Source organism: Lycium barbarum, chromosome 11 (genome assembly GCF_019175385.1).
Source record: "Lycium barbarum isolate Lr01 chromosome 11, ASM1917538v2, whole genome shotgun sequence".
Lineage (NCBI taxonomy): Eukaryota > Viridiplantae > Streptophyta > Magnoliopsida > Solanales > Solanaceae > Lycium > Lycium barbarum.
The window spans coordinates 3,993,423-4,008,150 of NC_083347.1; the positions used below are offsets into that span (position 1 = coordinate 3,993,423).

A 14,728-nucleotide genomic window follows, 5' to 3' on the forward strand; every position below is an offset into this window, starting at 1 on the left:
TCTAAGATGAGGCATATTCCTTATGGAGACTGTCTCATTATACCAACTTAACTTAATTGAGGTTCTTCATATCTCATACTAACCATTCAGGTCTTCCATTATCTCGCTGGACTTACTAGCGATTTATGCATCTCCCCCTTAGATCAAGGCTAACATCTTATACTTATAAATTCTTCTCTTCTGATGGGATTGCAATTAACATTCCTTATCTTCTGTAATTTCTTTGTATTCTACAACACTGACGATTTTTTTTTTTTTGGACTCACATCTGAGCAATTTCTCATGGGGAAAAACTAAATTTACTTACATGAACGGGTTGCTACTGTATTCATAACTGGCATACTTCATCTTAACGACTTAACTCTGCTCACACTGTAAATATTAGGGCAACCCCTTTTTGACAACTCTTAAAGGCTATTCTTCTCTTCTGTAGTTTGCTCTTTTACGGCTTAGCTGATTTCTTCTTCCACTAATCACTCAACTCTGAAATTAACTTAAGCCCTTGGTTTCTAACACACATTCGGATGTATCCGGACTGTCACCCACTCAAGGTGTTCATCTGAATAGGAAATCAAATTATATTTATCAAGGTCAGCCGTACTCGTAACTTAGTCAAATCTTATCACTACTGTTGACATGGCTTTTCCAGACATATTACGAACTTATATCTTATTCTCCTTCTATTTCTAGGAAAAATTTGGCAGAGTTTCCTCTGTATTTCTTACTATCCCAAAACCTGCACACAGGAAATACCAACAATGCCTCACAAGGCCAGCATATATACATAGATACCATATCATATCATATCATATCATAGCCACACATGGTTTCCAATTTCAACAACAGTATAAAAATGATGAACTTACCTCATATGTCCAACTCAAACTATACCTAATACACTTTCCTGTTTGTTTTCCCTTTCAACCTTTAACTGTAGATGGAGTGGGTCCTGATGACCTTCGGTAGAAACCTGTCTACCACCACTTCCTTGAGATCCTCCATGATTTACCTTTTTCCTGTTGACTTAGCTCCTTTTCTAATTTCTCTGATATCCTCTCCCTGTTGTATTCCATTCTCCTTTCTCAAGAACATCATTATCATTCAACATACCATTCATTCCACTACACCCCTTCTCGGGCAACTTACATTGTACTCCACTTTCAATAGCACTTGAAGTCTCATTCGTTACCAGTAAGTACTGCACAATTGTACCCCCTATGGGTAAACATCCTTACTTGGACCTTGAGTTTTCTGTTCATCTCCTGCGCATTCGAAACGTATGTAATTCGAGAGGAAGAGAAGTTTCTTATTGCTCTAAGCTTCATGGCACGATCTAGAGTAGAAAGAAATGAGACAATCCTGAATGTCTTGGTGGTCAACTGTTTATATGTGTGGCGCGCACACACATATAAAAGTGACCCCACTGGACACGGTTTCATAGACTCCCTAAGACACTTGAACCTAGGCTCTGATACCAAGCTTTGTCACGCCCCGAACCATGGCCTGGACGTAACACGGCACTCGGTGCCTGACTGCGTGTGACCGAGCGAACCACATGGCTTGCTGAATCATCATGATACATACATGAGCGGAAATATAACGTGAATGCATTATGAGCCTTTATAAAACGTAGTAAGTCATAATACTTAATAAAAACACTTGTTTAAACATGAGTGCGGAAATAACATGAATGAGCCAAAAATGGCTATACGACTCCGAATGTCTGACATAACATAACTGACTTGTCTAGTCTATGAAACCTCTATCATGAGTCTGACTGAAAAACATACTTACTGGGACAAGGCCCCCAGCGTACCTTCAGATGCATAACTAAGCATAAAACAAAAGTTGACTAAACCCCGAATGAGATGGGGCTCACCAATAAGCTGATACGAATGCTGTCTTACTGAGCAGATGTGTCGTCCTGTATATTAGTACCTGCATCGTGAAATGCAGGCCCCCGGGCAATAAAAAGGGGACGTCAGCACATTGAATGTACTAGTATGTAAAACAACTGAAAGAAATAACATGGGACATGGAATAACATGATAAGAACTGAAACTGAAAACCTGGACATGAACATGAGTGCATACATATATATATAAAACATGGTAAAAATATCATAAGTAGGGAGAGCAATAACTTATAACCGATCCATGGTCTGGTGCTTGCGTCCCGCCAGCAGAACACTCAGTCCTTGCCAGGGAACATGAGATTTAATAAAATATGAAAGGATCCAGTCATTATGAGAGATCGTCCGGGACATGGGTGGAGCGATCCTCATCCTACGGTGGCTACGTAGTTTCAGGCTATCTGAAGCCCTCCTCGGTAATTAATGCAACTCCCAAAACATGAACATGAAAATAGTGGCACTTGCTGCCCATGGTATATCATGAATCGTAACTTGCTTGTACATGGTATTCATGATCATAACTTGCTTGTACATGGTTTTCATGAATCATATCTTGCTTGTACATGGTTTTCATGAATCATAACTTACTTGTACATGATTTTCATAAATCATAACTTGCTTGTACATGGTTTTCATAAATCATAACTTGTAAATATAGTTTCATAAGATAACTTGTCATAGTCTTGCAAAACATGTTTTTGATGCATGAGTAATAACAATAGTTCATAATCATATATATATACTTGACTTGAAAACATGCTTGTAACTTGCTGGATGAAATCATAAAGTTTCATATAAACATAATGAGAATACATGAGGAAGAATTCATGATTCATGGATTTAGCTAGGATTCCTAATATCCGTAATGGAAGATTAGGAATACAATAACGAACATAGATACAAAATTCATGTACATACATACATAATTACGGGCTACCAATATGTTGGGTTTAATGCCCTAGGATTTGAACTTCATATATTTTACGAAACGAATCATGGGGAAGAACGTAGAGATTTCCACATGTGAATGGAAGTTCTACATACCTTAACTTTCCGCTTTTGAGCGTATCACAATGTCCTTCAACCCCTTCAACTTCAATCTATAGCAATACAAGTCATAGGGATCCTATATTAGCAACAATATCCATGTTTTGTTCATCTAAGCATTTTATCAAACACTTAGTGGGCATGAAGCTCTATAACCCTCATTAATGGTGTTTTCTTCACCCAATCTCCATTCTTTTACTTCTAGCTAATGCTAAAATCTCAATTAGATGTAATTAACATCATTCTTCAGCACCCATATGAATACAACAATCCCAAATCAACAATCCAACAATTCTAGCATAGTTCATATAATTCTCTTCATCCAACCCAAATATTATTCTCCCAAGAATTCATCAATTCACAACTATAAATGATTAGGGATAAAAACATTACCTTTTTGAAGTCCAATCCTCTTGAATTCGGGTTCTAGGGTTTCCACATCCAACAAAAATGTTCCAATCCTAACTCTATGGATTAGAAGAGTTTTTACTCAAGTTAGAAAGGGATTAGGGACTTAAATTCAACTTAGAATCATGATAAAAACTTACCTTGGAAGATCTTGAGGTTTGGGATTTGTTGTCTCTGAGTTTAGAGAGAATTTTCGTGAATGGGGTGTTGGGGAAATAAACCCCAACCCCAAATATAACAAGAAAACGCGTAAACCCGACTTTTGACCCGAAAACGTACTTAACGGACCAAACGACGGTTCAAACGACGAACCGTCGATCTGCTCCGTCGAATTGGTCAAATTTCCAGTGAACAACGCACAATCGACGGTTCAAAGGACGAACCGTCGATCAGATCGACGAACCGTCGATCAGATCGACGAAACGTCGATCTTCCCGTCGAAGTCACCCATTTTCCAGCGAAGACAGGCTTCAGTAAAATGGGCATAACTCTTTGCAAAGATGTCCGTTTGACCTCCATAATATACCGTTGGAAAGATATTTCAAAGGGCTACAACTTTAATCAAGGATGTTTTCCCAAATTCCAAATTAATAATGGGGTTATAATCGTTGGAAGTATGACCTTCTATAAACTCTCTTGCAAACATGTTCCGTAGAGTGGTTTTCAACTTTGCTTTGCCCAAAGACATTTCTTATGACTTAATTGGTTTTCAAAACACTTCCTATAATCCTCATATTGGTTCCATTATATTATCATCTTATGAGTCAAACTTTCGTCCGAAGTTACGAGGTGTTACAATGGGTTACCACATTCAATCTTTTATTTTGGTTACCACTACTGGACAGTCTGGACTAGTACTCTTCTGGATATGCCAATGTAAATATTCCTACTGGACTACTGAATATGCCAATCTGCGAGCTCTGTATGAACTTGGATCTTGTGAAATGCTTCTGCATTTTTTCATGCAACAAGGAACATTTTGTCCCTTTTTGCTGACAAAAGGACTTGTATTTGATCCGTTAGTTTTCCTTCTTATTTCAGTGAAAAAGTCTTGCTTAGGCACCGATTTACTTGGTAATGACTAATACTTGGTAAATATTCCTTAAGTGCAGTTCTCCTTCACCTAAGCAGTTCTCCTTGTCCTAAACAGTTCTCCTTGTCCTTTTACCATACACCAAAGATTAACATCCAAAATGCTCTTATAAGTCTAGCAAAAATTATGTCCAATCTGCAGTTCTAATACTAATGAAAAGGCAAAAGTATTACTCGCTAATACTAGGAAATATGTGTCTTTATGGAGTATTGACTAGGGAGAATTCTAAAAGTTTTAAAATAGAGGAAACCCCATGGATCAGAAGGGGAAAACCCATTACGATCATAAGTGAAAAAAAAAAAAAAAAAAACTCGAAATTTACCTTGCGTGTAGTAGCAGACTAGCAGTTGCTGAGTTGTTGTGGACTTGTGGTTTAATAACAAATGCAGCCCACTTTTGCGATCTTCTCTTGAGTCTTGACGCCGTGTAAAAAGAAAAAAAAAAACCCTAGGAATCCATTAGTTGAGTGGAAAATGAATTGAGTGGAAAATGACAGCACTACAGCAGTTCCTACCCTTTAGTAAAATGAGGGTTATTTTCTAAATGGGCTGTTGCAACTATTGCAGTCTTATTTACTAAATGGGCTGTCTTATTAATTAAATGGGCTTGGCCTGCTGAGGCTTATCTTTAAGTTTACAAATTATAATTACCATACATATTTTATATGTTTAGAAATTATAATTACCATACATATTTTATATGTTTAGGGATAAAAATATAATAGATTCTTAACGGGTTAACGGTTTACCCAATAAGAAAATTGAGTAATCCGTCTCCCGCACCGATAAGCCGTTAGTTATAAAATTTTAAATCCATTCCCCACCCGCTAATCCGATAACCCAATACTAATAAGCCAATAAGCCAATTTTGCGGTTGGATTATCGGTAGCGGTCGATTTTGAACAGCCCTAGCTCACATATGCGGAGTTTATATTTTATTTAGTTAACATATGCGGAGTTTATATTTTATTTAGTTATCGATTTTTTGAATTACAATTTTCTCGAAAAAAGCTTCATTATGCAGATAAACGATTTCTCAAACACGCAGGGGAAGATCAACAGCTTTGTTTACGGATTCATGTGAACTCAATATTTTTTGTCTGATTTTGTATATATATTTATAAATTTTTCTAAATATCTATAAATATTAGACTGTGAACAGGGGCGGAGCCACCGCTTTAGCTATGGGTTCGGCAGAACCTAGTAGTTTTGGCACAAATCATGTATTTGCGCTAAAATAATCATTTAATATGTACAGTAATAAATAATTTAGCCAGAACCCAACAAGCAAACAAGATTGTGGTCCAAAACTCATAAAATAAAAATTATGGCTCCGTCGCTGACTGTGAATACAATTATTATTGTATACTATATTAATGTGAAAAAGTCGCGGTAGAAACTCATAAATTATAAATTCTGGATCTACCATTACTATTCTTGCTCCTAGCTTGCATCTATAATAAGTAAACTCGGGTGAAAGCTCGGTTATTACCCAAATGCATTTTTGAAAAGTCTGAATAACATAGATAATAAATAGTACTAAAATCAGTGTCTTCAGCCACATTTCTGGCAACCATAAGTGGTACACTTCTTTAATTGGTCAGTAACTCAATTGTATTTCTAAAATCAAACAAGCAAATTCAAGCTATAATTTTATACTGGTAACTACTTAAGTGACTTTTATACCGCTCAATTATAATACTGCCTCCTTTCAAAATAAGTGGTATTTCACATTATCAAGAAGATATCAATGATGTTCTTCTAATTTCACCCTTAATTAAATAAATGAAATTTTACATAACTAAGAAATTACTAAAAAGCTACATCTTTTTCAAGTTTTACATAACTAAGAAATTACTAAAAAGATACATCTTTTTCAAGGTATTTATTAAGAGTGAGTTAGTAAAATATCTTACATTCTAGAAATGAACAATTTTGCTATACTCAAGCCAAAAACAACACTTATTTTGAAATGCAGGGAGTATTTGGAAAAAGTGAAAAAGTTTCAGTGACCATTAACAGCAGGTACTAGTTGACAGTAGCAGCTAAAGCATTTCCTTTTTAGGCAACTTCTCGTCCAAAAAATTGGAAAGTCTTTTTTCAATTTTTTTTTTCTTCTTTTCCATTACAAAGGGTTTTTCTTGATCAAGCCGTGTTAGAAAAACCAATGAAAGATTCAATCTTTGAAGAAAGAAAAGAGTTAATGGTTTCACCATTAGGTGGAATACCACAACTAAGAAAAGCCCATTTCTTGAAACCTATTGTTTCTTCCATTGAAGGTCCAAGTTTGAAGCTTGCTTCGCTTCCATTTTCATCTGAATCTGAATGGCCTTTAAAAGTTTCCTTTAATGGTTGTAGAAATCAGCAAAACAAATGGAAAAAATGGGTTGAAAACATGGAGTCTGTTCATCATATTGTGTGGAAAAAAACTGGTATTTATGAAGCTATTATGGGGTCAGTTTACAAAGTACACACTGATCAAGATTTGATTTTTGGGTTGGTAGAAAGGTGGTGCTGTGAAACTAACACTTTTATTTTTCCATGGGGTGAAAGTACTATTACTCTTGAAGATATGATGAATTTGGGAGGGTTCTCTGTTTTGGGTGGACATGTTTCATTGCCTGTTGAATCCCCTGAGTTGGTTGAAATTGAAAGAAACCTTGAAAAAGCGCGTAATGACCTTATCAGATTGAAGGCTGATAATCATAATAAGTGGTTGAGTTTTTTCATGAACAGTGGTAAAAAATTTGAACATGAAGCTTTTCTTTCTCTTTGGTTATCAAGATTTGTGTTTCCTGGAAATGAGTGTGATAAAATAGGTAGACATGTTTTCTCTATTGCTGTTAATCTTGCTAGAGGTTCGCGATTAGCGCTTGCTCCTGCTGTTCTTGCTAGTATATATAGAGACTTGAGCTTGTTGAAACAAAGTATGATGATTGCTTCATCAAATGAGCCAAGTAGTAATGGAGATGATGGAGATGGTTTTAACATTCTAGAATTTACTCTTTGGGCACCGTTGTTCTTTGTTCAAGTTTGGGCTTGGGAGAGGTTAGTGCCTTTGAAGCCTGAGCAGGCTCGGAATTGCAAGATGGCTAAGAGGCTGAGAATTGGACGATGGCATGATGCGAAAAAATCGGGTGTTATTAACGTGAGGATGACTATTGACTCGTCTGGAGATATATTTCTGTGGAGGCCATATGCTTTGGCTGTGGAAGGCTGGTTAATTCCCAAGTTTTATAAGGAAAAAGAGGAGTTGGCAATAGTTGAAGGTGCAAATTTGGAACAAGAATTTGAGTCTTTCATTCGATGTTTGAGGGTATCTGAGCTTGTTGGTTTAGATTGTCAAGAACCTTATCGACCAAATCGTGTAGCAAGACAGTTTGGATATGATCAAGACTTTCCTAAATGGATTCCTCGCTCGTCTTCAAGTCCAGAACTTGCTTGGTACAACTATAGCAGACCCATTGAGAATGATTTGAGGTTATATTATCCATATAGGTTGTTTGAATCGGATGTCACAACACAATATTTGAAATGGTGGAAAAAAGAAATATTATTTCTAGCTGATGAAGTAAAAGGATTGTTGCGTGGACGAAGGAGTAAAAGAAGATTAAAACGGCTATCTAACCTTTGTGATTCTCCTGTTTTTGCTCCCAAGTTAAAGCAAGTGAAAATAGAAACTGATTATGATGTTTGTGATGTTCTTTCTGGTCCACCCAAAGTGAAGAATTACCCTGATGTTCCTCCTGGTTTTGCTCCCAAGTGTGTTGGGGAAAATGACAAGAAATTTTTGTCTATTGAAGTTTCACAAACAATGGCTTGCGACATTGTGACTCATGGTTCAGTGGAGAAGAATGCATCAGAAGAAAGAATTTACACATCCACTGACTATGACCACGACAGAAATGAGGGTAAAAGTGATTCTTTTGATGTTCTTCCTGTTCTGCATACTAAAGGTCAATTAAAACAAGTGAAGAATTACCCTGATGTTCCTCCTGGTTTTGCTCCCAAGTATTGTGGGGGAAATGACAAGAAGAATATGTCTATGGCAGTTTCACAAACAATGGTTCACAACATCATGCCTCCTGGTTTTGTGGACAATCATACTGCAGGAAAAAGAACTTACATATCCACTGACTATGAGCATGACAAAAATGAGAGTAACCTTTGTGGTTCTCCAGTTTTTGCTCCCAAGTTAAAGCAGGTGAAACTAGAAACTGATTGTCATGTTTGTGATGTTCTTCCTGGTCCACCTAAAGTGGAGAATTACCCTGGTGTTCCTCCTGGTTTTCCTCCAAAGTGTAATGGGGAAAATGACAAGAAGAATTTGTCTATTGGAGTTTCACAAATGGCTTGCGTCGTTGTGCCTCCTATTTCAGTGGAGAGTCAGACTGCAGGAGAAAGAGTAATTCACACATCCACTGACTATGCACATGACAGAAATGAGATTAACAGTGATATAGCTCCCAATCCTGTGACCAACGAGCAGAAAAGAGGGGAAAGAACCAGCTGTCATGATCTTGTAATGGTTATAGAAGCTGGTCTTAGCAGGCTTGAGAGACAAGCTGCTTCATGCAAGAGACGCTAGATTCAATGTAGTTTGATTTCAAATGCCTATTTATAATCCTTTTTTGTGGTTTACTTGTTCCAGAGGGGTCGCTTAGTTTTCCTCTTTCAATTTTCTGTTTACATTCTCTTTTGATTAGTTAATGTACAGAGTCTACATGAATAGTCTGTTTCTAGTTATCCCAGTAAGGAATGTCTGCAATGCTGCTGCATATTTATCAAAAGTTTTATGAATCCTTTGTAAAGATCATCGCTCCGAAGAAGGTCCGAAGAATTTTGTTAAGTCACTGGTGTAAAGAACGTTTTAATTAACATATCTTCTATTATGAAGTAGTAGAATATGGTATACTGTTGCATTGTTGATCAGATCTTTGTATTGTGAATTAACCTGCTGGTAGAATCTACATATCTGATGCAAAATTGCATTTGTCAATTTTGTGTTGCTGCTTCATGATTGTATTCTTTTAATATATTATGATTTGAGTAGGTACTATCATGTTTCTTTTTACTCTTTCTTGTTTTAGTTAATGTGCACATACCTCTAAATCAGAGTTGCCTTTCTGGTGCAATACACTGTTTACTGCTGCTATTGCCTTTAACATGAGGTCCTTATTTAAAATGTGAACGGCTAGTAAAATATTCACATAGTAGTTCATTGACTTCAAATCATTTCATCATCTAGAGTAGGTAAATCTTCACAAACTAGTTGATTCAAATTAGACCATTCATTGTCTAGAGATGTTTTATGTGATTAAAAAACTGAAGCAAAGAAGATTACTTAGTGATTAGCAATAAATCAGTGTTGTAATCAACATATCTATTTGTTTCAAAAGGAGCTAGCATTCTTAGCTACTTTGAAGTTTGAAGATGTATAAAAATTTTGGATAGAAAAAAATATTTGAGAACTGTAGTTTGCTTGTATTTTTGTGAGATTTTGATACTGCTGGTGGCTGCCATTAATGATATTAGAGGTAGACTGGAAGGGTCTAGATGTGTTGGTTCCACATCGATTGAGGAAATGAATTGATGTCATTTTATATGATTTTGAGCAATTTTACCTCATGAGCTAATTTTTCGGTTAAGTTAGGTTCAACGTTCATTTTCTTAATATGATATCAGAATTATACCTATTTCAGTTCTTGATGTACAAATGTCGGGTTTTGGTGTTATGTTGTCAAGTTCCAAAAATTGTGCAGTGGTGAGCGTGGCAATCGAGCTTTCGAATACTTTGGGTCTGTTTTTTTCTTTTTGCTTTCCTATCCGATGTCCATTATTTGCGTTGGAGCCAACTAAATTAGGATTCACGACTTCATATCCGGGCTCGAACCGTTTGGATCTCGCTAGGCAGACAAGTAGCTCATTCTTGTCAATTGATCCCTAACAAAGGCAATTACTATGTCATATAACTTATTAATCCATCATACCAACAGAAGTAACAAAAATGTATTTTCCTTTTATCCCCGAAATTCTTGGGTTCAAAATTAAAACAAATATTATGGCTTTCTTTTTTTCTTTTTCTTTTTTTGAAAAAGAAAAAAAAGATCAAATATTTGTGTCATTTCATCACAAATATTCAAAGGTATACCATGGCAAAAAAAAGAGGGTGCATTCTTGTTTTTGCACCTGAGAAACAGGACTCAAGAGATCATAGTTTTTCTCTTAGGTTTCTTTCTCCGGTGACCGTCTTTGCACGGTTCACCTTAGACGGGAAAATTAGGAACTAATTTTTGTGATTCAAAATGTTCCAATTTTCCTCTTGAAAATTGATCATAGAGTTTATCAGTGTGTTGGTATTATTGGAATCGTCTCATGCAAATTTCATCAATAAATTATCTCTGTAATTAAAGATTGCAGGCTAATATTTATTGATGATTTTGAGGAATTGTGCCTAAGATATGATATTAGGTAGATTAACAAAAAGAGGATGGATACATTGCTTTCCATGCTGCATGCCTGTGGATGACAACATTCATATTAGCTCTTTGGAAGATAGTATCATTCAACGATATAAAGATAACAAATCTCCAGCACAATTTGCCAACATTTCTCTTAAAACTGGTAATTCTTCTGCATTTTTTTTCTCATCTTTATAGTCTGCATTTTTTCATGTTAGCATTATTATATTATGGGGAATGTCCAAATACTCCTTATTCGAAAAGAAATGCCGTTAATTTACTCTCCCTTAAACGTCGTTCGTGCTCTTGTTGTTAACAAATTATTTGCCTTTGACTTTAACGAGCTCTTTTATGGAGTAGGTAGATTCTACGTGTCAAAATACTTCGAGAAAAATGTCCAAATTTACCTTCTTCTATGCGAAATATCGTAATTTTACTCTCCCTTATATGTGTCATTCAATGTTCCTGTTGTTACAAATTTATTTGCCTTTGATTTTAACGAGCTGCAATATGGAGTAGGTAGATTGTACATGTCAAAATACTTCGAGAAAATGTCCAAATGTACCTTCTTTCAATACGAAATACCATAAATTTACTCTCCCGCATACGTCGTTCATGCTCTTATTGTTAACAAAACTATTTGTCTTTGACTTTAACGAGCTCCAATGTGGAGTAGGTAGATTTCACATGTCAGAATACTTGAAAAATATGTCCAAAATTACCTTCTTCTATACGAAACACCGTAAGTTTACTCTCCCTTATACGTCATTCATGCTCTTGTTGTTAACAAATTGTTTGCCTTTGACTTTAACGAGCTCCAACGTGAAGTAGGTAGATTGTACATGTCAAAATACTTTGAGAAAATGTCCCAATTTACCTTCTTCTATTCTGATATCTCAATTTTACTCTTCGTTGTTGTTAACAAATTGTTTGGCCTTGACTTAATGAGTTCCACGGTGGAGTGGGCAGATTCTGTCAAAATACTTTGAGAAAAAGGTCCAGACTCACTCCTCTTCCTTTGACTATGATATAAGTTACCCTATGATGGAGGCAAATACGAGACACGGCTATTTGCTAACAACACGCGTATGAATGACCAGAAAGTATGACAAGGGTATATTTAGATATTTCATCAGTGGAGTATTTTTAACACTTTTCCTTGTATCATTGTTTTGATGGCCCCCCTTTTGCTTTTGTTTCCCCACAATGTGTTGTTCATTGTTTTTTTATGTTGAAACTTTGTGAATGACTAATGAACACCGGACACTAATATTGTGTTCGATCAAGTCATCGAGTGATTGTTTGTTTTCTGACTCTGCAAAATATTCAGATAGCAGCAGAAGGAGATACATAGCTGCAGAAATAGAAAAGTTTGGAAAAGGGAACATTTCAGCTCAAGCCTTCACGTTTCGCGAGTTGTGTCTTGCAACTCAAAACTTTGACTGCGAAAGTTTGCTTGGCTCGGGTGGTTTTGGAAAAGTATACAAAGGCCACATTAAAAGCAAGAATATGGTACTGTGCCCATATTTCTTTTGTTAAAAGATTGATTATCTTTCTTCAACTCTAAGAGAAAAACTAATTTAACCATTGTTCTCTTTTCATGTTGCTTAGGATGTTGCTGTGAAGCAACTTGACAGGAATGGTTTCCAAGGAACTAAAGAGTTCCTTGTGGAGGTCCTACTGTTGAGTCTTCTCCGTCACTCTAACCTTGTCAATTTGGTAGGATATTGTTCAGACGGTGATCAGAGAATATTAGTTTACGAGTTCATGCCAAATGGTTCTTTAGAAAATCACCTTCTTGGTAAGCATTCATATCCGACCATTTCCATCCAATGAATGTCATTGACAATAATATGACCTTGATGGCATGATCTTGAGTTTGATATTTGCCTTTATTGAAATTTTCTATTGTTTGACAGAGCTCGGTCCAGATCAAAAGCCTCTGGATTGGTATACGAGGATGAAAATAGCAGCAGGAGCAGCAAGAGGACTTGCATACTTGCATGAAACAGCTAATCCTCCGGTGATATATCGGGACTTTAAAGCATCCAACATACTTTTAGATGAGAATTTTGATCCCAAGCTTTCTGATTTTGGACTTGCCAAGCTAGGTCCAACAGGTGACAGGACTCATGTGTCCACCAGGGTCATGGGAACCTATGGTTATTGTGCACCTGACTATGCTTGCACAGGAAAATTGACCGTTAAGTCCGATGTTTATAGCTTTGGGGTAGTCTTTTTAGAAATAATCACAGGACGAAGAGTCATCGACAGCTCCAGACCTAGTGAAGAAAAGAACCTCGTCAAGTGGGTAAGTTTCAAGAATTCAATGTCACTAATCAGCAAATACTTCATCATCTCATTTATATGACACTTTTTCGTATTTCAAACCCCATCAAGTGCCAAAAGCTTTCTCTTTTTTTAAACTCCGTGTCCAGTCAAATAATGACATAAATTGAAATGAGGGAGTATTGTTTAAGCAATTAGAGCCTGTCTTTATTTGACAAATTGATGGGCAGGCACGACCACTGATCGCTGACAAGAAGAAGTTACACGTAATGGCAGATCCATTGCTAGGAGGGAACTACCCGAAGAAGGCATTGTATAAAGCTCTAACAGTTGCAGCAATGTGCCTGCAAGAGGACGCCAGTGCGCGACCTTTTATCAGTGAAGTAGTGACTGCTTTAGAGTATATATCTAATATCAAGAAACATGATGATCATAATGAGGAAAGTGCAGAAGACACTCTCAAATCCCCACCTGCATTGCAAACTATTACGAGTCATGTTGATCGTATTGCAAGTAGTAATAAACCTAATTGTGTTAGAGAAAGATACTAAATCCATTTTCCCGTCACCAAACACTTCTATTTCCGAGTGTTTCTCCAGTTTTATTTAGTTTTTGTCAATATGAATGTCCTTAGATTTTCTATACACAGGTCATCGAGTTACACTGATAATGTAAAAATTCTTTTTTATACTGTCAGTGTATAAGTTAAAATTTATTCTTATAGATGCACCATTCCGTTGAAAACAAAGTAAGAAGTCTTCTTTCAATATAATTGAGGTATTCCTCAGCAATCGGATCATCTCCCACTTATTAATATTGGCCATCAAAGTATATGATGATCTTTATTATCTCTAGGGGTGACAAGTTTAACTCATAAAACATGACTCCCAAAACCCCCTGGTTTGGCCAGTAGCTCGAATATTTATTAACTCAACGCATATAAAAGTTGGCTTAATTAGGCTAAATATGTAGCTCAAATTCACCGATTAGAAACCTTGAATATTTGTTTACTGGTCCATAACTATATATTTGTCCATCATTTGCATCAGTAGTCACCGAGAACAAAAGTACTGCATGCAGAATCAGAGGATACTGAAAAGCTAATTTGGTGCTTTTGTTATCGGTGAAATTTGTTAAGATGCATATTGGCGAAATAATGTACATTACTTGTTATTTAATCTTCATATTATGACCTCAATGTAACTGTTCAAAAATCAAAATAACCATAAGGCAACACATGGAAAAAGGGTGAATAATATTTTTAGTCCATCAATGGTTGGTAAAATTATTAGTAATATTTGACTAAATATATTTACCCTCCAATTAATAGAGATGTCATGTTTAATGCATTTGCTTGTGAATATTCACAAATCTATCATAATTACTAACGTCTACTTATTCGTATGTTATGTTAAGCTTGCATTTACACTGTATTTGAGATAATACTCAATTCATATCAATTTATGTGAAATTTTTCGCTATCGAAAGTCAATGTAACAAATTTTTTAAACTAAATTGA

The 14,728-nt window shown here is 36.0% G+C and overlaps 2 protein-coding genes across 2 annotated transcripts; both read left to right on the top strand.

Annotated features, from left to right (window-relative positions):
• Positions 1-6,506: 6,506 nt before the first annotated feature.
• On the top strand, positions 6,507-9,533 carry LOC132618455 (uncharacterized). Its single transcript, XM_060333505.1, has one exon. The coding sequence runs from the start codon at positions 6,627-6,629 to the stop codon at positions 9,045-9,047; it is 2,421 nt and encodes an 806-aa protein (XP_060189488.1). The 5' UTR covers positions 6,507-6,626; the 3' UTR covers positions 9,048-9,533.
• Positions 9,534-10,623: 1,090 nt separating this feature from the next.
• On the top strand, positions 10,624-13,828 carry LOC132616515 (probable serine/threonine-protein kinase PBL23). Its single transcript, XM_060330964.1, has 5 exons — positions 10,624-11,083; positions 12,251-12,432; positions 12,532-12,721; positions 12,840-13,231; positions 13,440-13,828. Exons 1-5 carry the CDS (start codon positions 10,921-10,923, stop codon positions 13,758-13,760), a joined length of 1,248 nt encoding a protein of 415 aa, XP_060186947.1. The 5' UTR covers positions 10,624-10,920; the 3' UTR covers positions 13,761-13,828.
• The last annotated feature ends 900 nt before the right edge of the window (positions 13,829-14,728 follow it).